Here is a 23,797-nt window from a genome sequence, read left to right on the forward strand (position 1 = left end):
ATTATACATTTCTTTATTTCTTTATTGCCACTTCTTTATTTCAGAAACTTAAAATCACCCTAAATTCTGGTAAACATTGACTTAACTAAAGTCGATCTTTGCACTCAACATTCCACTTTGCTTTCGTTTAACTCAGGATAGTTTTCATTAACTCTTTTAAACACCAATTCGGTCTTAACCAATAAAGCCCTGCTCTCTGTTCTTTCCATAGGAAATTCAGAAAGTAGTTCACCTTTGCTTCTCCAAACGTCCTTTTGCTGGAGAGGATGCCAGCTCATTAAAGACGTGTATCTTCATTTGTGTGCAGAGTATGTCCACCTGAAAGTTCACCGTTGACATCTCAGAAGCCTCTAAGGTCAGGATCACTTACATAGAAGTCCTTTGAGCAGGGTGAGTGTTGTGCATCTGGAAGTCCCTTTGGTAAATGCTTCTATCTGTGATTTTGTTGGCACTCTCTGCCTGCCTGATCCCAGGACGACGTAAGGAAGCTCCTTGTGTTGCCGTGATATGGTGCTGAGGTGAAGCCCACTGAAGAGAAAGTGATACCAAGATCAACCCTGACGTAGTGACAGAAAACATCTTCTCCCTTTGAATTTAACTCCATAAAAATCATTGTTTCTTCTCATTTAGCCCTGATGGTCTTTGAAGAGCTCCTGGATCACGCTGGAGGTCTGGGTAGATCCCAGATTCTTCAGATGGTTTATCTTCTTGTCGGCATAATAATATTACATCCTCATGTTCTGTTGGAGAACTTCACTGCAGCCATCCCTGGTCACCGCTGCTGGGTCCACATCCTCGACAACGACACCATCTCTCATAATGACACTGGGACCCTCAGTCCAGAGGCGCTCTTGAGAGTCTCCATCCCACAGGACTCAAACCTGAGACCAGAGAAGTGCCGTCGTTTCCTCCACCCCCAGTGGCAGCTCCTTCATCTGAATGGGACCTTTCCCAACATGAGTGAGCCCGACACGGAGCCCTGTGTGGATGGCTGGGTGTATGATCAAAGCACCTACCCCTCCACTATCGTGACTGAAGTAAGAAACCCATTTCTATTTTCTTCTGATAGGATTTGGAGTTAACATGAAGAATGGTCATGTCATATATCAGGCATTTACTTCCTAAATAGCTATGGTAGTTGAGAGGTGCAACGGAGATAGAATTTAGCCAGGAATTTGAAGTTAAGAAAGATTTTATTGAGGGAAAGAACTCCCAGGAGGGAAGGGAGAGCAGAGAAAGAGACAGGAGCATCTTGAGCTCCCTGGCGGGTTCCACAACCCAACGAATTAGGTCAGGGAAATCACGCCTGTCGGTGGGGCAGTGGGATATTTGTAGGGTTTGGGTCAGGAAAATATGCAAATAAGGTCCAGAGAGTTTCTGGTGCTTGAGCCGATAAGGGGAAGGGAGGCTACCTGGTGCGCAGCTGCAGTGTCTGAGTCCTTCACAGACCAGCTTCTTGGAATGTCGGGGAAGAGGCTGCACAGTGCAGCTCTGGCCTTGAGAGGTGGTGGGAGGGGCTGTGTGGACCTTGCCCAGAGAGATAAGCTCCTTGGAATGCTGGAGGCAGGGCCTGCAAAGTCCAGCAGCAGATCCCCCATCTTTCTGAGAGCCTGGGGGGCTGCATGGTCCGGACCCGGCCTAAACAGTCGTTAGCTATTTATTCATTCTTTTAACAGTTATTAATTGCTGACCTACTTTATGCTAGGCAGCTATTGGTACTGAAGAAAATGAATTGGATGTGTAAACATGAATCCTGCTATCATAAATCTCTTAATCTAGTGAGAAAAGCTTATTGTTTTTCAAAAAGTAATTGAATGCTGCGTGGCAAATGCTATGCTTGATTGGTAATTTCAAACCTTGATTGTAAGCTGATGCCCAAACCATGCTCCCAAGACCGAGTAAATCAAAACCAGTAGGCATGGGATCTAGCTATCAGAATTTTTTGAAGCTCCTTGAGGAGTTTGATGTGTGATCCAGGATTAGAAATGAACACCAAGAAATTATCCTAAAGTTAATGACAAAGTCAGGAAAGTTTTCCTAGAGAAAGCCATATTGGATATAGCTATCAAAAGGTATGAAGATAAACAAGCGGCCATCTAGCTCAGAAGCAGCAAAGCCCACATGGAAGAACACGCCAGCCTGTGTGATCACAAGGTTCTGAAGGGATCAGTTATCAGGCATCAAAAAACAAAAAATCATATCATTGGGTGCATGCCTCCATGATACGATCGCTAAGGACAAACGGGTGCATAAGCAAATGTGGTGAAGAAAGCTGATGGTGTTCGGCTATCAAAAGATATAGCGTCTGAGATCTTAAAGGCTTGAAGATAAACAAGCTGCCATCTAGCTCAGAAGCAACAAAGCCCACATGGAAGAAGCACACCAGCCTGTGCGATCACAAGTTGTCGAAGGGAGCAGGTATAAGGCATCATCAGAACAAAAAAAAATCTTACCATAGTGAATGAAGGGGGGAGTACAGAGTGAAGACCCAAGGCCCATTTGTCGGCCACTGGAGATCCCCTTGCAGAGGGGTGTAGGCGAGGAGATGAGCCAGTCAAGGTGCGATGTAGCACCGATGAAGAATACAACTTTCCTCTAGTTCCTAAATGCTTCCTCCCCCACCCCCACCCCCGCCGACTATCATGATCCTAATTCTACCTTGCAAGTCTGGCTAGATAAGAGGATGTACATTGGTACAGATAGGAACTGGAAACACAGGGAATCCAGAGTAGATGATACCTTCAGGACCAGGTGTGTGAGTGGCGATACTGGGAGGGTAGAGCGAGAGTGGACTGGAAAGAGAGAACTGATTACAAGGATCTACATGTGACATCCTCCCTTGGGGATGGACAACAGAAAAATGGGTGAAGGGAGACGTCAGACAGGGCAAGATATAACAAAATAATAATTTACAAATTATCAAGCACTCATGAGGAAGGGGGGAGCAGGGAGAGAGGGGAAAATGAGGACCTTATGCCAAGGGGTTAAGTGAAGAGCAAATGTTTTGAGAATGATGAGGGAAATGAATGTAGAGAAGTGCTTTACACAATTGATGTAGGTATGGATTGTGATAAGAGTTGTATGAGCCCCTAATAAAATGATTAAAACAAAACAAAAAAGAATATTAACTATATATGTTAATGAAATAAATGTAGTGACAGTCTAAAGACAAGGAAGTCTAGACATATGAATAGGAGGGAACCAGCTACATTTGAAGAACTGAAATAATTTTGGCCCATTTAGAGTGTAGGATATCAGAGGAGGATACCTTGAGATGGGACTGGGGAAGAAGTCATGGCCCACATAACAGAGAGCCTTTGTATTCCTGTTAAGTTCATTGTTAGCATCCACTAAAGGGTCTTGATCTCATTTTAAGCTCTGCTTTGCTGCTTTCTTTCTCTTCCAGTGGGACCTGGTATGTGAATCTCAGCCTTTAAAATCAGTGGCTCAATTCCTATTCATGGCTGGGTCCTTGATGGGTGCACTCATATGTGGCTGGCTCTCCGACAGGTAAGTGCCACTTCCATTACTCTGGGTGGTTTATCCTCATTGAGAAAATCTTTACTGAGCTCTAACCAAATGTTTTTCACTGTCCCACCACTACCACCGAGCCGATTCTCACTCACGGTGACCTCATACAGAGTTTCCAAGGCTGTAAATCTTTATGGGAACAGAAAGCTTCATCTTTCCCCCACAGAGCAGCCGGTGAGTCCAAACTGCTGACCTTGTGGTTAGCAGCCCAAAGCAAAACCCTTAACACCTCCAGAGATCCAGATGCTAACTGCTATCTCCAGGGAGCTACGATCTTCTAAGAGTGCTTAATACATGAACTGGACATTATAACTGGGTATGACATATCTATTCAGTGTGCTATGCGACACAGGGGAAAGAGAAGACATCTAAATCAGATGTAAAGTAATTTCAGGAAAGGGTAGATCCCAGGAAATGTTGTTCAGATTACAAGTTAGTTTGTTTCTGGGAGAGAAAGGGGGTTTGAGGCAGGCAGAGGAAGTACTGCATGTTTCAAAGTACAAATTTGTGAAACAAGGTTTGTGACCTTGACCATGTTCTGAACCATTCCGTCCCTATGAGCTAACTGATTAAGAATACCTTTAGACTGGCTGTCAGTTTTGTAGCTACTGTGTGTAGTCATTATTCTAGAATATTTCAGCTCGGAAGCAACAAGTCACTGATGGGTTAGTGAGAATGTATAGCTGTAATCTGGATGCTATGCTGATGAGGTGACTTTAATATGAATCAGACTCAACTCCATAGCAATGGGCAAGTGTGAGGACATAGCATGATAATACAGTAGATTGACTGACTTCTTCCAGAGCAAGTAGCTAACCATTGCTGCTTCCCAAGCGCATTTCCCATGAGGATACTAAATGCCCTCATGATGTACTGAACTTTCAAACACTGAGTATCACTAAGCCAAGATCTCCTAGTAATCTCTCTGAGAATTGTGACCTCTGGGCTTATCACGGTGAAATATTATACAGATTTTAGGAATTTATATATGTGTGTATATATATATTGTGTATATATTGCCTAATCTTCAGACACGGGGTGCTATACTATTAACCCAAGTAACATGACCATTTTAATTTTTTAAAATTACAAATCAAGATGTTTTGATAAAACATCTATACTCCGGAGAGTTCTAAAAGATGAGATTGGCTAATTGGAATTAAATTTCGAATTTTGAGATTCGTCCATTGTTTAAAAGCATGCTCCATTATTCATAATAGTGCCAACGTGAAAAAATAAGCTCATTGCCCACAAACAATGAATAGCATAAGAATAATGCCATAGTCCTCGTCTTTCTCCGAAAGCTCGGCTGGTGGTTTCCAACTGTGGATCTTACAGTTAGCAGCCCAACCTGTAACCATTACACCACCAGGGCTACTGGGTCGACAGGACTCACTCATCCTGAAATGGCAACGCATCCTTGAGGACAATGGAAGCTTCCTGGTTGCAAGCCCCTGGAGGCTCTACCCTGGATGTCTTTTCCTTGAGCTGGTTGCGACTTGTGTCCTTTTTCTATAATGACTGCCACCGCGATTATCCTCAATGTCCAGGAGTTCTAAGAGTCCTAACGGAATATTGAGTTTGGGGGTGGTTTGGGCCAGTTCCCCCAAATTGGCTGCTGTTGTCACGAATTGTTGTCATCGGATGTTGACTCTTCTGCCTCTCCAGTTGAATTTCATAACTCTGTAGTTGAACCTTCGCTTCTGGTCGTTGGAGTCCAAGGTCTTGGGGTCAGAAATGACTGTCTGAATGACTGTGCCCTTAACCCTGGAGCTCAGCTAACTTCAGGTCGTCATCTTTTTTTTCAAGTTCACCATCATTATTTTTTTTAAGTCCCAAATAATCTTGTGTTTGGTATTTCTTAGGTTTGGGCGGAAGTTGGTGCTCAGATGTTGCTTCCTTCAGCTGGCCATCTCGGGGACATGCACTGCCTTTGCTCCCAACTTCCTCATCTACTGCGCACTACGGTTTTCGTCGGGATTCGCGGTCACCGCTATCTTTTCCAACGCATTTATTCTCAGTAAGTCAGCAACCTGGACATGTTCTTAGCTCTCTGCCTTGAACGGGCCTTGGAAGTGGCCTTTGTCTGAAATTCACAGCATGCCTGTGTTTTCTTCCAGTATCAGAGTGGACAGTGGCCCGATTCCAAGCCCTCATAGTATCGCTGACATTCAGTGCCTTCAGTTTTGGTCAGATGCTTCTGGGAGCACTCGCTTTTGTCGTTCAAGACTGGCGCACACTGCAGTTGACTTTGTCTGTACCCTCATTCGCCTTTTTTGTCTTATCTAGGTATGGTTAACCCCGTGCTTCTTTGTAGTAATGGGGGCGGTGATAAGAACAGGCATCAGAACCAGGACATGGGTTTGTTTGGTCCCTTGCTTGGTTCTGAGCCACGGCCTCCATCTGTTCTCACTGTGCCACTTGAGATTCAGAAGAGCAAGTACAATGACCTTCTACCTGTGGGACAGAGAAGATTCACTAGTCATGATTGTTAACCTTTTGACTATACAGTCAACACAGACTTGTGATTGTTAATTTTCTCAGCAGAAAAACACTTTAATCCAGGGTAATTCAGAAAGCATATATACTGTATCATTTATTTAACTTGGGGAGACGTCAATGGAGATGTTTTGAATGCTGTTAGTCTTTCTGAGTGAGATTAGATAAAAGGTAAGGGACACTATTTCAAAGAAGAGGAATATGTTTCTTTACTCGTATTATGAGTTCACAGGAATGTTAAATAATTGGTAGCATTTGTTTATCTTTCCCTTGGCTTTTGAATTACTTTAACAAACACTTAGCGGCAGATAACTATTTTCCTCCCTCTAAGATGATTCTGATGGAAAACTCAGATAGAGTTAGAAACAGCTCATCTACAAAGATAGGATTTCATAATTAACGCAGTGAAATGAGACTGATGAGCAAGAAGGGTATAATCTATATCAAGCGTGCTCATTGTTCCATTGTCCTCATAACAACCCAACGTGGAGCTAGAACTACGTCCCTCATTTTCCACTTGGCACGTATAGCAACTGGATCATGCAACAAGTCTTCAACGCAGCTGGCGGTACTTAAGCTGCCACTTGGAGGGTCAACATTCATGTCATTTGGAAGCCTTTCTTAAAGGAGAAGTTTACAAAGCATGAGTACAAATATGTCCTGTCCTTTCCCAGGGCTTTAGAAGGTCACTGCCAATTCTGAAAGCCAGTTTCATGAGCTTCACCATAAGTCTGTCCGGGGGTCAGGGGTAGAGACCACGTTGCCCTGGTTGCATAGCACGCATTGACCGTGGTGCCCCATCTACTGCCTATGCTTTGTTTTGCCAATAAGAACCTGGGTTTCTATTCCACGGTGAAATCCAAGCTCTGGCTTTATTAGAAGGAAGGGAAAATGTCACTCAGGTTTAAAAAAAATAATTAAAAGTTAAGTGGCTAAAAAAGGAGGGGAGACTTCATTGCCCCCGCAACCTCTTCTTTGATCAGGTGGCTGATGGAGTCTGCCCGGTGGCTGATTGTCAACAACCATCTGAATGAAGGCCTGAAGCAACTCAGCAGAGCTGCATACATCAATGGAAGAAAGGACATTAGTGAAAGTGTAAGTGTCACCGTTATCTGCAAAGGGGTTCAGGTTAGGGGGATGAAATGAAGATGCATCTTGACAATCACATTAATCTGGGGCCCCGGTGTGATTGTCCACGATTGGCCAGGACCGGAACTGGAATTCTGTAAATGGGGTCTTCTTAGATCACTGTCCTGGTTCTCACAGGTGTCCCTATGGCAGGCATTCTGGCAAGGAATTGGACATAGGTAATGCAGTTCCCTGTTATCTGAAATACACTGTGTAGTTTGAATAAAATCTGAATTGCTATGACCCTGGTGGTGTAAGAGAAAGTAACAGAAGCAAAATTAATTGCCCTTTACTAACTTATGTATCCATGTATGTCACTTTGAGGACGGCAGTGTGCCTGACCCCAGCCATGGTATTGTCAATCACCTCACTTCATGTTGCTGGACAATGAATAAGTAGAGCAAAGAAGAATCAATGCATTTAAATTTCATGGGGGTTAAGGACACTTAGGGACTATGGCCTGCCAATAGAACAAGCAAATCTATCCTGGAAGAACTGCCACCAGAATACTCCTTAGCACTTTGGCTGTCTCACATGCTTTAGACACATTATCAGGAGAGACCAAACCCTGGAAACAGACATCACGCGTGGTAAAGTAGAGGATCGGCACAAAAGAAGACCCTCTATGGGATGGTTGTACGTGGTGGCTACAACAGGGGCTCAAACATAACAGTTTGCATTACACGGGACTGGGCAGTGTTTCCTTCAGTTGAACATAGGGTGGTGATGAGTCCGAACTCATTCAAGGGCACCTAACAAGAGCATGCACCCTTTTAGGGTATGTAAGAAAGTCATTAAAAGGAAAGGCAATTGACCATGCAGAAGGAAGCGTGCATATCATATGATTTGTACTTCCTTGTAAAATAAATTTTACATTGATTATCCACTCAATAAATATTTCTTAAATACAGGTAGTTTTAAACAGTGGGTAGGGCAGTAAATCACAGAAAAATATCTTTCCTTACAAGGTTTCTAGTCTTCTGATTTGAGCATGCAAGTAAGCGCAGATGAGTGAAGAAAATCTCCCAGACATTTTTTCTTTTCTTTTTTTTTTTTTTTGCATTTTCTGCTTCACACCTGGAAGTCAGATCCAGTGCATTGAATTCATTCACTCTCTCACTTAGTCATTTAAAAATACATATTCATCTACAGAGCTTCTGCCTGATGCTGAATATTAATACAGCAATAATAAATAAAATTCAGAGTTCCTGCCTGCAGATAAAAATTAGATTTTACTAGGAGACATAGACAAGTTAAGGAACTGTTCTCATTCAGAATATGCTATGCCAAGATATGTACTGAGGTTTTTTTCCCTGATTATTTTTTTAAATAATTCACTTTATTGGGGGCTCTTACAGCTCTTATCACAAGCTCTACATCAATTGTATCAAGTACATTTGTATATATATTGCCATCATCATTTTCAAAACTTTTTTTTCTACTTGAGTCCTTGGTATCAATTCCTTTTTTTCCCCTCCCTCCCTCTCCTCCTCATAAACCCTTGATAAATTATATATTATTTTTATTTTCATATATTACACCTTCCACTGTCTCCCTTCACCCACGTTTCTGTTGTTCATCCCCCTGGGGGAGGGAGGGTTATATGTCCATCATTGCAATCAGCTCCCACTTTCTCTCCCTTCTCTCCCCACCTTCCCCCTTAGCCTCATGGTATCAATATTCCTATTATTGTTCCTGAGGGCATTATCTGTCCTGGATTCTGTGTGTCAAGAGCTCTTATCTGTCCTGTTGTACATGCTCCAGTCTAGCTGGATTTGTAAGGTAGCACTAGGATCGTGGTAGTGGTGGGGAGGAAGCGTTAAAGAACTAGAGGAATATTATGTGTTTCGTCAGTGCTATACTGCACCCTGTCTGGCTTATCTCTTCCTGGAGACCCTTCTGTGAGGGGATGTCCAGTTGTCTACAGATGGGCTTTGGGTCTCCATTACGACCTCATCAAAATGGTTGTTTGTTTTGGGTCTTCTGTTACCTGATACTTGATTCCATCAACATGTCGTGATCACACAGGTTGATGTGCTTCTTCCATGTGAGCATTGTTGCGTCCCTGCTAGATGGCGCCTTGTTTAACTGCAAGCCTTTAAGACCCCAGATGCTATATCTTTTGATAGCCAGGCACCATCAGCTTTCTTCACCACATTTGCTTATGCACCCGCTTTGTCTTCAGAGATCCTGTCAGGAAAGTGAGCATCAAAAAATACCAGGTTATTAGAACAAAGTGTTCTTGTGTTGAGGGAGACTTGAGTAGAGGCCCAATGTCCATCTGCTACCTTAATACTTAACATATATGTACAGAGACTTATATCCCTACCATTATGCATTAATATATTTACATATGTGCATCCCTATGTTTGTACCTCTATAAAAGTCCTTTGTCTCCCAGCTCTTTCCTCGATTTCCTGTTACTTTCCTCCTGTCCCACTATCATCTTAGACCTTCATTCTGCTCTCCGTATTTTCTCTCGGCTTCATTGCACTTGATCAAACCCCACCAGGCATCCTGCACCCTCCTCACCATTGCTTCTCAATCCCTTGTGTTTCCCTTGTCCCTGGGTTTGTTGGCTCTCCCCTTTCTCCCTCCCTCCCCCCCCCCGCACATGCCACGCCCATGCCCCCTCCCCCCCAGAACCATTGGTCCCATTGTTTTCTTCTCGAGATTGTATATCCTGGCTATCTCATATAAATAAACATGGGAAGAAAGGAAAACAGAAAACAAAACAAAAGTAGCTTATAAATAGTTCCAGGTCTGTCTGCCGACCCTTATGAATGTTTTCTGATCAGGTCTGATGTGGTGCCAAGCCCTGACCCCCGAGTCCAAAGTCTACTTTCGGGATTCCTCGGGGACTTTTTGTTGCTTTGCTCCCCTTGCTGCTCTGTTGTGCTCCCTTCATGTTACACCTGGTGTAGGCAGGTCAAACTGGGCACCATTCCCACACTGTGTCTCCAGGGCTTCCCCTCACAGTGCTTTGGGTCAGTAAAGAGATGTAATGTCTCATGGTGAGGCTGACCCTACGGTCCTCTCAGTGCATTGGCTGCTCTGAGTGACAATGTCATCCTCAAGGCTTGGTGAGCCAGGATACTGTCTGTCTGTCTGTCTGTCTGTCTGTCTGTCTGTCTGTCTGTCTGTCTCTCTCTCTCTCTCTCTCTCTGTGTGTGTGTGTGTGTGTGTGTGTGTGTGTGTGTGTGTGTGTGTGTCACTCTCCCTGGAATGTATCATCAGTGCTGTCCTCTGTAGTTATGCTGTTAGTTAGACACTGTGAAGTTGTAGGTGTCCAGAAAGGGTTAAGAGTTAACTAGTAAAAAGGAGGAGGGGGTGGATTTCAGGCATCATGCATGCCACTGTGGACAATGGTACAACTGACATAACTCCAGGGTCAACCCCCCCACACCCAAAGAGAAAAGATGCCTTATCACGTTGACTGCAACTTTTAGGGACCTTGTAAGACAGAGTCAAACTGCCCCATTGAGTTTCCAAGGCAATATTGGAAACAGGAGCAGACTGCCACATCTTTCTTCCATGGGACAACGGGCCTTTCAGTTAGCAGCCGAGCACCTAACCATTGCACCACCAAGGCTTCCTAAATGCCTAATAGTATGCCCTATGGAGACCCAAAACCCATTTGTAGGCCACTGGACATCCACTTACAGAAGGGTCTTGGGGAGAAGAGGAGCCAGTCAAGGTGCGATGTAGCAATGATGAAACATACAACTTTCCTCTAGTTCCTAAATGCTCCCTGTCGTCCCCCCCCCCACACACACACACTATCATGATCCTAATTCTACCTTACAAATCTGGCTGGACCAGAGGATGTGCACTGGTACAGGTGGGAACTGGAAACACAGGGAATCCGGGGTGGATGATCCTTTCAGGACCATTGGTGTGCGTGGCGATACTGAGAGGGTAGAGGGAGGGTGGGTAGGAAAGGGGAAACCGATTACAGAGCTCTGCATGTGGCCTTCTCTCTGGGGGATGGACAACAGAAGAGTGGGTGAAGGGAGACGTCGGACAGGGCAAGAGATGACAAAATAATAATTTATAAATTATCAAGGGCTCATGAGGGAGGGGGTGTGGGAAGGGAGGGGGGGAAATGAGGAACTGATGCCAGGGGCTTAGGTGGAGAGCAAATGTTTTGAGAATGATAAGGGTAATGAATGTACAAATGTGCTTTACACAATTGATGTATGTATGGATTGTGATGAGTTTTATGAGCCCCCAATAAAATGATTTTTAAAAAGAAAGAGAGAATGCCCTAATACAGAAGAAGTTATGTTTCTAAACTGAAGACTCCAGTGAAGATATTGAGAAAAAAAATCAAGCTATTCCCAGAAGACATGCCATCACTCAAGGCCAACGACCTGAGAGAGCTCACCAAATGAAGATGTGGTTGGCATGGGAACTCAGAAGAAACCTCCTCTTACGTAGGGCTGCTCTTGAAAGACTTTCTTCTTCTTTCTATCTTTCCACGTGTGAGACACTTTGCTTAAGAACTGTGTTTCTTATGAAACAGAAATGCACTGAGGATAAGACACATAGTACTCACCATTTAGTACAAACCAGAATACCTGGCATTTTATTGGCATCTCATAAATGTTTGTTGTTGTTTCTTTTGCTGAAGTTTGTGAGATCCGTCATGCAGAAAGAGCTGGATGCAGGCCAGATCCAAACATCTATTTTTGATGTGCTGCAGAAACCCAAACTGCGTGTGAGGATCATTTATTTGTGCTTCATACGGTAAGCTCCACTTAGTGAGGCAGAAAAGACTGTTTCCTTCTTAATTAGGTGAAAGTTTACAAAACAGTTCAGTTTCCCAGTCACATGCAGGTTGGTTCATGTCCTTGGTTTTGGTCCCCACGATGTAATATCACTCATTCCACCACCTCCCTGAGTTTCCCGTTAATGTTTTAAAATCGCGGTAAATACATGTGTAACAAAACATTCGTCACTTCAGCGTGCTTCACGTGTACAATTCAGGGATATTAATTACCTTCATCGTGTGGCTTGACCATCACCACTATGCATTCGCCAGGTTTCCCGCCACCTTTAAAGGAGCTGTTACTCTTAGGTGCCATCGAATCCCTTCCATTGGGAACCCCATGCACAACAGAGTGAAACACTGCCTGGTCCTGCACCGTCCCAATTGTTGTTCTGTTTGAGACCGCTGTTGTAGTTACTGGGTCGATCCATCTTGTGGATGGCCTTCCTCTTTTAGATCACGGCCTCTCCATGATGTCCTTCTCCAGAAATTGGTCTCTCCTGACAACATGTCAAAAGCACAGGAGATGAAGTCTCACCATCCTAGCCTCTGAGGAGCATTATGGCTGTACTTCTTCCAAGACAGATTGGTTGCTTCTTTGGGCAGTCCGCGGTGCTTCCATTATCCTTCGCCAGCACCATAACTCAACAGCACCCTCTCCAGTCTTCCTTGCTCAATGTTCAACTTTCACGTGCACAGGAGGCCATTGAAAATGCTTTTCACAGCAAGACAAGAGGGTTTGTGTAGCAATGCATCGTTTGATCTCTTAGCTGCTGCTTCCGTGAACATTAATTACGGATCCATGGATGACAAAATCCTTGACAATTTCAGTCTTTTCTCCATTTATTATGTTGCTACCTACTGGTCAGTGGTGACTGTGGGTTTTCTTTGCCTTGAGTTGTAATCCAGACTGAAGGCTGCAGTCCTTGACCTTCATCTGCAAGTGCTTCAAGTCGTCCTGACTCTCAGCAAGCAGAGTGTTTCACGTGCACATCTCAGGTTGTGAACAAGCCTGCTTCCGACCCTGGTGCATCATTCTTCTTCACAGAATCCACCTTCTCAGGGATGTGTTCACCATTCACATTGAATAACACAGTGGGATGAAACAACCCCAACACACACCTTTCCTGATTTTAAACCATGCAGTATGCCCTTGTTCTGTTCGCACGACTGCCTCTTGACTCGTGCACAGGTTCCATGTAAACCATAGTGGTCTGATGGTTTATGTATTGGTTCCTAACCAAAAGGTCAGCAGTTTGAAGCCACCAGTCACTCTACGGGAGAAAAAAGAGTTTTTGTTCTCCCCTAAAGAATTACAGTTTAAGTAACCCATAGGGACAATTCTGCCTTGCCCCATAAGGTCGCTATGAGTAGGCATCAACTCAATGGCAGTGAGTCTTTCAGATTCTGATGAACATCCCACAATCCATAGTTTACTTCTTTTGTTGATGGACATTGGGTTTGTCCTAGTTGACAATTAGAAATAATGGTGTCTTATGTGATAAATAACAATTTATGTCTGATTTATATCTAGGAATTGAATTGCTGGATTTCATGTATGTGTATATTTGGCTATAGTAGATTGCAACAATATTTCAAATTATTTAAAGTAATTCACACTACAACCAGAAAGTGTACATTTTGGTTGTTCCATATATGTATAAGCCTAGTAATTGTGAAACTTTTTTATTTTTAGCTATGTCAATGGCTTATATTGTGTATTGTCATGGTGTCCATTTATACTTTCCTGACTACTAGGGATGCCAGACACCCTTTCTTTTCTGACTTTTGTCTATTTTTCTTAAATTGTCCATTTTTTTCTTATTGAGTTTTGCCCTTTTAAGATCTCTATTACAAATATCTCTCCCAAATCTGTTGGTTGTCTTCCCAGTCTTTTAATGATGTGTTTTAAGAAACAGAATTTCTTCATGTCATTGAAGACCAGTTATCATTTTATTTATGACTAGTGCTTCTTGTGTGCTGTTAAGAAATTTCAGGTACCCCAAGTTTAAGAATATGTTCGCCTATGTTTTCTTTTCAAACCTTCTTTTATCTTTTCACAATTATATCTATACCCTATTTCAACTGAATTGTATGTAGGATTTGAAATATGGACCAAGGTTAATGTTTTAAGATATTTAAGATATTGACTTTTCAATGATATTGATGACTCTAAGTGACACCGACTCAATGTTGTTTATCAAAAGGACTGTTCTTTTCCTCATTAAATTGTAGAGACACTGTTGCCATGTACCAGGTGATTCTGTGTGCAGTTCCTGTATTCTATTCTATTGCATTGTTACAATTTCTTGCTGAAGTGTTTATAAAAACTCAAGAATCAGTTTGGGTTTGAAGTTTTTCTCCTGGAAATATTTTAAATCAAAGATGCAATTCTTTTAATATAAAGAAAAGCATTGAAAATGTTGCCTTGTCATGATGGTGAAATATGACGTGATTTATTTTTATTACTAATAATACAAAATAGTGCCTATGCTCTTTTTCTTAATCAATCTTATTAAGACTTCCTGATATTTAATAACCACTTCAAATACATAATTTCGTATAAATTGTGTATTTGCTTTCTATTTCCTTGAATTCTTCCCTTATACTTAGTAATTCTTTTTATCTGCTCACTCTAGTTTCGTTTGTTTGTTTTCTGGTTTCTTTGTGTGTGTCTGTACTATCTTCCATTGTGGACATTTAGTCTATTGGTCTGTAAGCATCTCTTTTTTCCAAGAAGCATGTTCGGCATGCCAGCATGAAGTAGGGAACCAGTGGAGAGGTCTGAGGGGCCGGCCCCAATCCCAATTAGGTGCACACCTGCCCCTCAGCTCAGGGAGAGGGACATGTCTGATCAGAGGACACGGGAGCAAATGAAGGGGGAGGAAGAGAGAGTGGGGCCCATCCTGGCCCACCAAGCCTTGAGGACGATATTCCTGCTCAGAGCAGCCAATCCACAGAGAAGACCACATGGCAGGCGCCACTATGAGACACGCTATCCCTCCCTGACCCGTAGCCCTACAGGGGACAACACTGGAGACACAGTGTAGGAATTGTACGCAATCTGATCTCACCACCACACCGAGACAAAACACTAAGGGCGTGCAACAGAACAGCAAGGGGAACAGAGCAACGAAGTCCCCAGGGGATATCAAAAATAGACTTTGGGGCCAGGTCTTGGCACCCCATCAGACTTGACTGGAAGACATTCCTAAAGACCAACAAACAGTCCTTGAACTAACTACAGGCTTTTCTTTGTTGTTGTTGTTTATTTTTGTCATTAGCTTGTTGTTGCTGTTGCTTCATTTTATTTTGTTACTTGGTTTTGCTCTGTCTTGTCTCTGTGCATGTTATTATCTCTGCAGGTCTGTCTAAATAAGATAGGTTGGATGAACAATCTGGAGGAGAAAACAACGGGACCGATGGTTCGGGTGGGGGGGGGGGAGTTAAGCGAGAGAGGTCTGTGGGCAAGGAAGTGGTGTTAACAAACCCAGGGACAAGAAAAACCCAGGGACAAGTGATCCAAATCGATGGTGAGGATGGTGTAAGATGCCTGGTAGGGCATTATCAAGGGTAATGTAACCGTGAGAAATTACTGAAGCCCAAATGAAGGCTGGGCCTGATAGTGGGACAAGTGGTAAAAGGAAATAGAGGAAAGAGCTAGGAGACACAGGGCATTTATAGAGGTCCAAATAAATGCATTTACATATGTAAATATATTTATATATGAAGGTGGAGAAATAGATCTATGTGCATATATTTATAGGGCTAGTATTAAGGTAGCAGAAGGACATTGGGCCTCCACTCAAGTACTCCCTCAATGCAAGAATGCTTTGTTCTATTAAACTGGCATTCCATGATGCTCACCTTCCTGACACAATCGCTGACGACAAAGCAGGTGCATAAGCAAATGTGGTGACGAAAGCAGATGGAGCTCGGCTATCAAAAGATATAGCATCTGGGGTCTTAAAGACTTGAAGGTAAACAAGCAGTCATCTAGCTCAGAAGCAACAAAGCCCACATGGAAGAAACACACCAGCCTGTGTGATCACAAGGTGCCAAAGGGGATCAGTTATCAGGCATCATCAGAACAAAAAATCATATCATTGTGAATGAGGGGGAATGTGGAGTGGAGACCCAAAGCCCATCTGTAGGCCACTGGACATTCCTTTAGGGAAGGCTCGAGAGGAGGAAATGAGTCAGTGAGGGGTGGTGTATCAACGATGAAACATGCAACTTTCCTCTAGTTCTTAAATGCTTCCTCCCCCACCGTCATGATCCCAATTCTACCTTACAAAACTGGTTTGACCAGAGGATGTACACTGGTACACAGAGGAACTAGAAACACAGGGAATCCATGACAGATGATCCCTTCAGGACCAGTGGTGAGACTGGCGATACCAGGAGGGTGGAGGGAGGGTGGTGTGGAAAGGGGGAACCGATTATAAGGATGTACATATAACCTCCCCCTGGAGGGACAGACAACACTAAAGTGGGTGAAGGGAGACATTGGACAATATAATATATGACAAAATAATAATTTATAAATTATCAAGGGTTCATGAGGGAGAGAGGTGTGGGGAGGGAAGGGGGGGAAATTAGGAGCTGATGCCAAGGATTTAAGTGAAGAGCAAATGCTTTGAGAATGATGAGGGCAACAAATGTACAAATGTGCTTGACACAGTGGATGTGTGTATGGACTGTGATAAAAGTTGTATGAGCCCCAATAAAATGATTTTTTTTAAAGAAAGAAAGAAACACTTTCGGGCCTAGACTAGCCCTTGTCAAAGTTGTAGTCCATGTTACAATGCAGTATTTTCACTCTAAATCAGTTCAAACTAATTTCTGGTTTCCATTTTGATTGTCTTTTGACCCATAAGTTATTGATAAATGTGTTGGTTAAATTTCATACATCTACGGGTGCCCTAGATATCTTTTTATTACAGATTTCTAGCTTAACTCCTCTGTGGTCAGTTCTAGCTTAATTAATCTGTGTGATTTGTTTCCTTTGTAATGTGTTGAAGATCACTTCATGGTCTAAACTGCTGTTAGTAACTGTCATACTTTAAGATTTTCAAATAATGTGTTTTCACAGTTGCTGGTTGTAGCGTCCTATTTAGAGTCATACGCTGAAACTGGTTGAAACTGTTGTAACCTAACTTAGTTTTGCACACTTGCGTAATCAGGAACTGAGAAGGATGGTTTTTAAAACACCAACCACACTGTGGATTTATCTATCTTTTCTAGTCATTGAGTGGCTGCAAAAAGAGATCCACAATTCACTGAGAGAAGTTCTTTATCAGATTTCCAGCATCAAATACATTTTTAAAGGCACCCTAGTGGCACAGTGGTTAAGCATTCAAGACTAACCAAAATGTTGGTGGTTCGAACCCACAGGAGAAAAGACCTAGAGACCTGTGCCTCCAAAGATGGCAGCCTGGGACTCCTACAGGGCTGCTATGAGTCAGAATTGATCCAACTGCACACAACCAAAAGTCCCACTCTGTTCAGGCCTTTTGACCCTACAGTTGTGGGGTGAGCTCCAGTATCATGTTAGCTTTGCCTCCCTACTTTGTCTTTTGCCTGTCAATAAAATACATGTTTGTTTGCCTTTCTTTTTTCTTGGGTATCATACAAAACGACAACAAATAGTCCAATTAAATATCCTGTTTCATCATTACTAGGCTTGATAAGAATATGCGAATTTGAGATCGTAGAGTCAAATCGTCTATAAAAATAGAATGGGACATTTTTTTCTTTAACTTTGACCAACAACTGGCGAAGTCAATAGGATTGTCCATAGTAGAATCTTAGGGAATGTAATTGAGGAGGACTTTTAGACGCTGGGGAATGTTGTTCAGGCTTTAAATCTACAGCATGTGACTTTATTCTTTTCTTCACTGCAGATTGTCAATTCTCCTAACCTATTTTGGACTGGCTCTCAACCTGCAACACTTGGGAAGCAATATTTTCCTGATCCAGGTTCTCTTTGGAACTGCCAGCCTCACAGCCAGATATGCTGCCCTTTTGACACTGAATTCTGTAGGCCGTCGACTAAGCCAGATATTGTTTATGTTCACGATGGGACTTTCCATTATAGTCACTATATTTCTGCCCCAAGGTGAGCAAGACAAGAGTTTGGATTTTTTTGTAAAGGGGGGGGGAGGGCTACTCCTCGTTTCTTTTTGTTGTTAGGTGCCGTTGAATCTGTCCCGATGTATAGTACCCCTAAATCTAACAGAACAAAACACTGCATAGCTCTGCCACAGCCACACAATTGTTCTTACGGTTGAGCCCACCGTTGCAGTCACTGTCGAGAGCCTTCCTTCTTTTCTCGGCCCCTCCCCGTTACCAAACATGATGTCCTTCTCCAAGGACGGGTCTCTCCTGGCAATAGGTCCAAAGTACTTGAGATGAAGTATCACCAGTCTTGCCACTCAGGAGCATTCTGGTTGTACTTCTTCCCAGACAGATTTGTTTCATCGACACCATAATTCAAATGCATCGATTTTTCTTTGGTCTTCCTTATTCCACGTCCAATTTTCACATGCATATGAGGCAACTGAAAATACCATGGCTTAGATCGGTGCTCTGAGTAACATCGTTGCTTTTCAACACTTGAGAGAGGTCTTTTGCAGCAGATTTTCCCAATGCAATGTGTCATATGATTCCTTGACTACTGCTTCTTTGAGCATTGATTGTGGATCTAAGCAAGACAAGATCCTTAATAACATCAATCTTTTCTCCATTAACCATGATGTTACCTATTGGTCAAGTTGTGCAGCTTTTGTTTTCTTTACATTGAGACGCCATCCATACTGGAAGCTGCAGTCCTTGATCTTCATCAGCAAGTGCTTCAAGTCCTCCTCTTTTCAGCAAGACTGTCGTCCGCGTAGCATAGATAGTTAATAACCCTTCTTCCCATCCTGATGCTGCCTTTTTTTTTTCACATAAACAAGCTTCTTTATTCCTCAATTATTTGCAAGAGATTGAGTAAGTAAGATGACCGGATCCAGACCTAATGCACGCCTTTCCTTATTTTAAGCCCTTGTTCTGTTTCCACAACTACCTCTTAAAAAATGCTCATGAACACAGTGAAGCATTCTGGAATTCCCATTCTTCTCAGGCCTATCCCGAGTTGGTTGTGGTCCACACAGCAGAATACCTTGGCATTGCCAATAAAACACAAGTAAACATCTTTCTGGTATTCTCTGCTTCCAACCAAGGTGCAGCTGACATCAGCAGTAAGAGCCTCTGTCCTATGTCCTCTTCTGAATCCCGCCTGTAACTGTTGTTGAATGATCTTCAGCTGTGATACCAATTATATGGTTCAATTATTTGTGCACACTGTTGAGTCACCTTTTGGGGGGCAATGGGTATGGATATATATCTCTTCCAGACCGTTGGTAGAGTAGCTGGCTGCCAAATTTCCTAGCATAGACGAGTATTCCTAGTGTTTCATAAGCTTGTTTAGGCATTTCTATTGGCATTCCATCAATTCCTGGAGCCTTGTTTCTGGTTAATGCTTTCAGTGCAGCTTGAACTTCTTCTTTAAGTACAACTGGTTCTTACTCATACACTACCTCTTGAAATGGTTCGAATGACGACTAGTTCTTTTTGGTACCGTGACTCTTGTGTATTCTTACCATCTTTTGATGTTTCCTGCATCATTCAATATTTGGGCCATGGAATCTTTCCATATTACCTTGAAGCTTGAATATTTTACCTGAGTTTTTTCAGTTTAAAATATGCTGAGTGTGTTCTTCTTTTTTAGTTTTCTGACTCTGGGTTTGTGCACATTTCATTACCACGTTTTACTTTTTCTTCTCAAGCTGCCCTTTGAGATGTTCTTTTCAGCTCTTTGACGTCTTCGTTTCATTCATTTGTCTTAGGTGATCTGCAATTAGAGCAAGTTTCAGAGCTTCTTTGGACATCGGGTTTGATTGTTCTTTCTTTCCTGTCTTTTATGGACCTTTTTCTTTATTCTTATATGATACTCTTGATGCCATCGCACTGTCATCAGTATTCAATGGGCCAGTCTGTCTTTGAGATGTTCTCGAAATTCAAGTGGATATGCTCAAGGTCATATTCTGGCTTTCATGGATTTATTCTCATTTCTTCAGGTTCAGCTGAACTTACATATGAGCAATTAATAGTCTGTTCCACAGTTGGCTGTAGACCTGGTTTTAGCTGATATTGAGCTTCTTTGTTGTCTCTTCCTACAGATGGAGTCTATTTGATTTCTGTGCTTTCCCACTGGAGACATTCACATGGATAGTCACTGTTTATGTTGTTGGGGGAAGAAAGCATTTGCTATAATGGAGGCATTAGTCTTGAAAATTAATATAATGTGATCTCCAACTTTGTTGCTATCACCAAGGCCATATTTCCCAACTACTGATCCTACCCTTTTGTTTCCAACTCTTACATTTCAGTCACCAGTTGTCATTAATGCATCTTGATTGCATGCTTGATCAAATTCCGACTGACACATTGGTAAAATTCTTCCATTTCTGCATCACTAACCTCAGCAGTTGATGCATAAATGTGAATAATAGTTGTATTAACTGGATTTCTTTGTTTGGGCATAGACATTGTCCATCACAGACAGAACTGTATTTCAAGATAGATCTCGAAATACCCTTTTTGATGATGAATGTGACGCCATTCCTCTTGAACCTGTCATTCTTGACAAAGTAAGCCATAGGACTTTCTGATTCACCATGGTCAATACCAGTAGGTTGCAGCTCATGAACACCTAGAATATCAATCTTTGATATTTCATTTTTGACAACTTCCCATTTTCTAGATTCACATGTTGTACATTCCAAGTTCCAGTCAGTGATCGATGTCTGCAGCTATTTCTTCTCTTTTAGAGTCATCCTCATCAACAAATGAATGCCCTTCTACTACCACAGGCTTCACTCCATCTATGTCATTTTAGTTGACCCCACTTTGAGAAGGCAGCTCTTCCACGGTCATATTTTGGGTGCCTTCTGACCTTAGGGATTCATCGGGCACTGACCCTAGCCTGCTTCTATCCAGGAGGTTTCACTGGGGAATTCCTCTTAAGTGCACAGCCTATTCCTTCTTCATGTCTGTGACATACTTACATCTATCCACCGCATAGTTGACACCTGAAAACCTCCAACACTATTTTCCACACTTTTCGGGGGATTGGCAGATGCTTCGGTCCAGCTTTTCCGAGTCTCACTGAACTTCCTCTCTCCAGAAATGCAGGCACTGCGTGTGAGTTCGGCCGTGCTGGGAGTTGGTGCTTGTGCTGCCACCACCACTTGTGCTTTCATCCACCAAAACGAACTCATCCCCACTATGTTCAGGTACAAGAGCTAATGGATCATTTGTCCGGGCTCCAAACAAGGCTTCCCCACCTGTCATTTTCTGGGAATACGATTGAGACTCTTCAGGTGTCCCAAGGCATCAATTATAATAGCAACCATGACAATTCTTGATAGTCAGCAATTATTAAAGCTTCCTTGGTGCATGCGACTGTGCCAGATCCTTTAATGCATCATCTCATTTAATCTTACAAACCAATTTACGAGATAATGCTATTGGTACCTCTGTGTTATTTATGGGCAGGAAGGGATTTTAACTAGTTACAAACATAATGATTGGAAAAGTAGAAAATAATGACAGCAAATCTCATAACTATGGGCTTCCTGCTAGAAGCTTTATATTTATGTATTTAACCATTATATTATCTATCTCCCATAACACAATCAATTTGATTCTATTTGATGAGAACTTGCATATATAGATTTTTCAAGATTGTGTGTATGTGTTGTTATTTGCACTCTACTAGGGCAACAGCTGCCGGAATCACTTTAATGGCTGGTTGGTGTGGGGCAGCCCTGGCCCCTCTCTTGATGACCCTAATGGTATATTCAAGCCAGCTGCCCTGGATCATCTATGGACTTACCCCCATCCTGGCTGGATTCATTGTCCTTCTCCTTCCTGAAACCAGGAATCGGCCTCTGCCGGACACCATTGAGGATTTGGAAAATGAGTGAGTTAAGCCTCCGACTGTCCCTTCAGGGCACTATATGCCATGGGTTTTGTGATGGGAAAGACCAAAGACCATTTGGCACTCTCTACAAGAGTCCCAGGGTGGCACAAGCAATTAAGCACTTGATTCAACAGAAGGTTTGGCAGCTTGAACCCACCAAAAGGTACCTTGGTAAAAAAAGTTCTAGCAATCTGCTTCTGGAAGGTCACAGCTGTTCTACTCTGCACACATAGGGTGACCATGAGTTGATATCAACTCGGTGGCAACTGGTCTGGCTTTTGGTTTGTTCTTTCATCCAAGTCCGTGGGAGCCTCATCCTTCGATACAATGGTGCCAGACTCCTTTTGAGGTTCTCTAGAGAGCACAGACGCTGTCAGAATCCACTCTAAGGTAACAGCATTGGGGTCTTGGGTTTAGAGACCACAGAAAAATTGCTGAGTGGTACAAACAGCTAAAAAGCTCAGCTACAACCCAAAGCCCATCTGTAAACAATTGGATACCCCCCCACCCCATCCTACCCACCCCACCCCTCCACACAGAGGGTTTTAAGGGAGGGATGATTCAACCAAGATATAGTACAGCACCGAGGAATCACGCGACATTCCTCTAGTTCCTGAATACTTCCCCACCCCGCCCCTCAATACCATGACCCAGTTCTACCTTGCAAATCTGGCTAGACTGGAGAACACACATTGGTACAGATAAGAGCTCTCAACACAGGGAATTCAGGAAAGATAAAGCCCTCAGGAACAGTAGTGGGAATAGCAATATCATGAGGGGAGGCACGGTCAGGGAGGGAGTAGGGTGAGAAAGGGGAAATCCATCACAAGATGAGATATATAGCCCCACCCCCACCCCACAGGGGACAAATAACAGAAAAGAGAGTGAAGGGAGACAGTGGACAGTGTAAGATATGAAAAAATAATAACAATATGCTATTGAACAAGGATTCACAAGGGCAGGAGGCTGCGGGATGTAGGAGGTCCTAATAGATTTGTGAAGATCTATAAGGCACACTTAACTGATGTTTCAGTAGAGACATAATTGGAGGACCGTAGCGCAGAGCACAAGACTCTGAAAAAAATAACATTTTGAAAGATGTAAATCTTTTATGATGCCTGTGAAATTCAGTCAATCTTGTGTGCACCAGTCATGGAAATGTTGAAGAGATAAGAATGAATGAAATGGGAAAATAGGTTTTTTAAAGGAAAAAATGCCATTACGTTTTTTAACCATCCCCTCTTGACTTTCTGTAGGTGTCCTCAAGCACAGGCAGATCTAAAGAGACGTTAGTGAGAACACCACCATTCAGAGCTGCCTGCCTGGGTCGGCACAGGCAGCAGAGTCTTTACCAGTACAAGACTGCCCATTGGTAGACCTTTTGAGCTCTCTTATGCAATCTTTCACGTTAATTTCTAGGTGCTTTTGAGTTACACAGTGGTGGGCAAAGGATCCATTTGTGAAAGGGTTGTGAAAGGGACTTATGCAGATACACTTATTCTTGCCTTGTCTTTTTGTTTCTTGGTTTTATTTTTGTGTTCCTCTTTCACAGCAGAAGAGGCTCAAGAAAAGCAGAACAAGAGGAAACTTCCACAAAAGTAACCCAATTCTAAGGAGTTCCCGAGAGGTGGCTGCTGATCAAAGGCAGAGCAAAATGAGGAGGAAAAAGTCAACAGGGTTACCTTCCACCTATAAAACTACTCAAAGACAGATGGATGTCACTCAGCATCACGCCACTAAACACATCAATTTTCTCAAGATAACGTATGGGTACAAGGAATTCCATAGAACAATCTTATGTTTTCTGGAAGAAGTTGCAAAAATCACTCCAAATTTTC

General features: G+C 42.8%; 1 protein-coding gene across 1 annotated transcript; it reads left to right on the forward strand.

Moving 5' to 3' along the window:
* Positions 1-635: 635 nt before the first annotated feature.
* Positions 636-23,572, forward strand: LOC142446258 (steroid transmembrane transporter SLC22A24-like). Its single transcript, XM_075548029.1, has 10 exons — positions 636-1,037; positions 3,407-3,510; positions 5,397-5,551; positions 5,652-5,820; positions 7,014-7,137; positions 11,792-11,907; positions 17,836-18,050; positions 21,162-21,270; positions 21,756-21,959; positions 23,512-23,572. The coding sequence occupies exons 1-10, from the start codon at positions 636-638 to the stop codon at positions 23,570-23,572; spliced, it is 1,659 nt and encodes a 552-aa protein (XP_075404144.1).
* Positions 23,573-23,797: the final 225 nt, after the last annotated feature.

The sequence above is a fragment of the Tenrec ecaudatus genome, chromosome 4 (assembly GCF_050624435.1).
Source record: "Tenrec ecaudatus isolate mTenEca1 chromosome 4, mTenEca1.hap1, whole genome shotgun sequence".
Taxonomy (NCBI): domain Eukaryota; kingdom Metazoa; phylum Chordata; class Mammalia; order Afrosoricida; family Tenrecidae; genus Tenrec; species Tenrec ecaudatus.

Bases quoted from the DNA above. Each gene is read 5' to 3' on its own strand.
- LOC142446258 (XM_075548029.1), top strand. From the start codon at position 636: ATGGTCTTTGAAGAGCTCCTGGATCACGCTGGAGGTCTGGGTAGATCC. The intron at 5,821-7,013 runs GTATGGTTAACC...TTCTTTGATCAG, and splicing joins GCCTTTTTTGTCTTATCTAG to GTGGCTGATGGAGTCTGCCC. The intron at 7,138-11,791 runs GTTATCTGCAAA...CTTTTGCTGAAG, and splicing joins GTGAAAGTGTAAGTGTCACC to TTTGTGAGATCCGTCATGCA.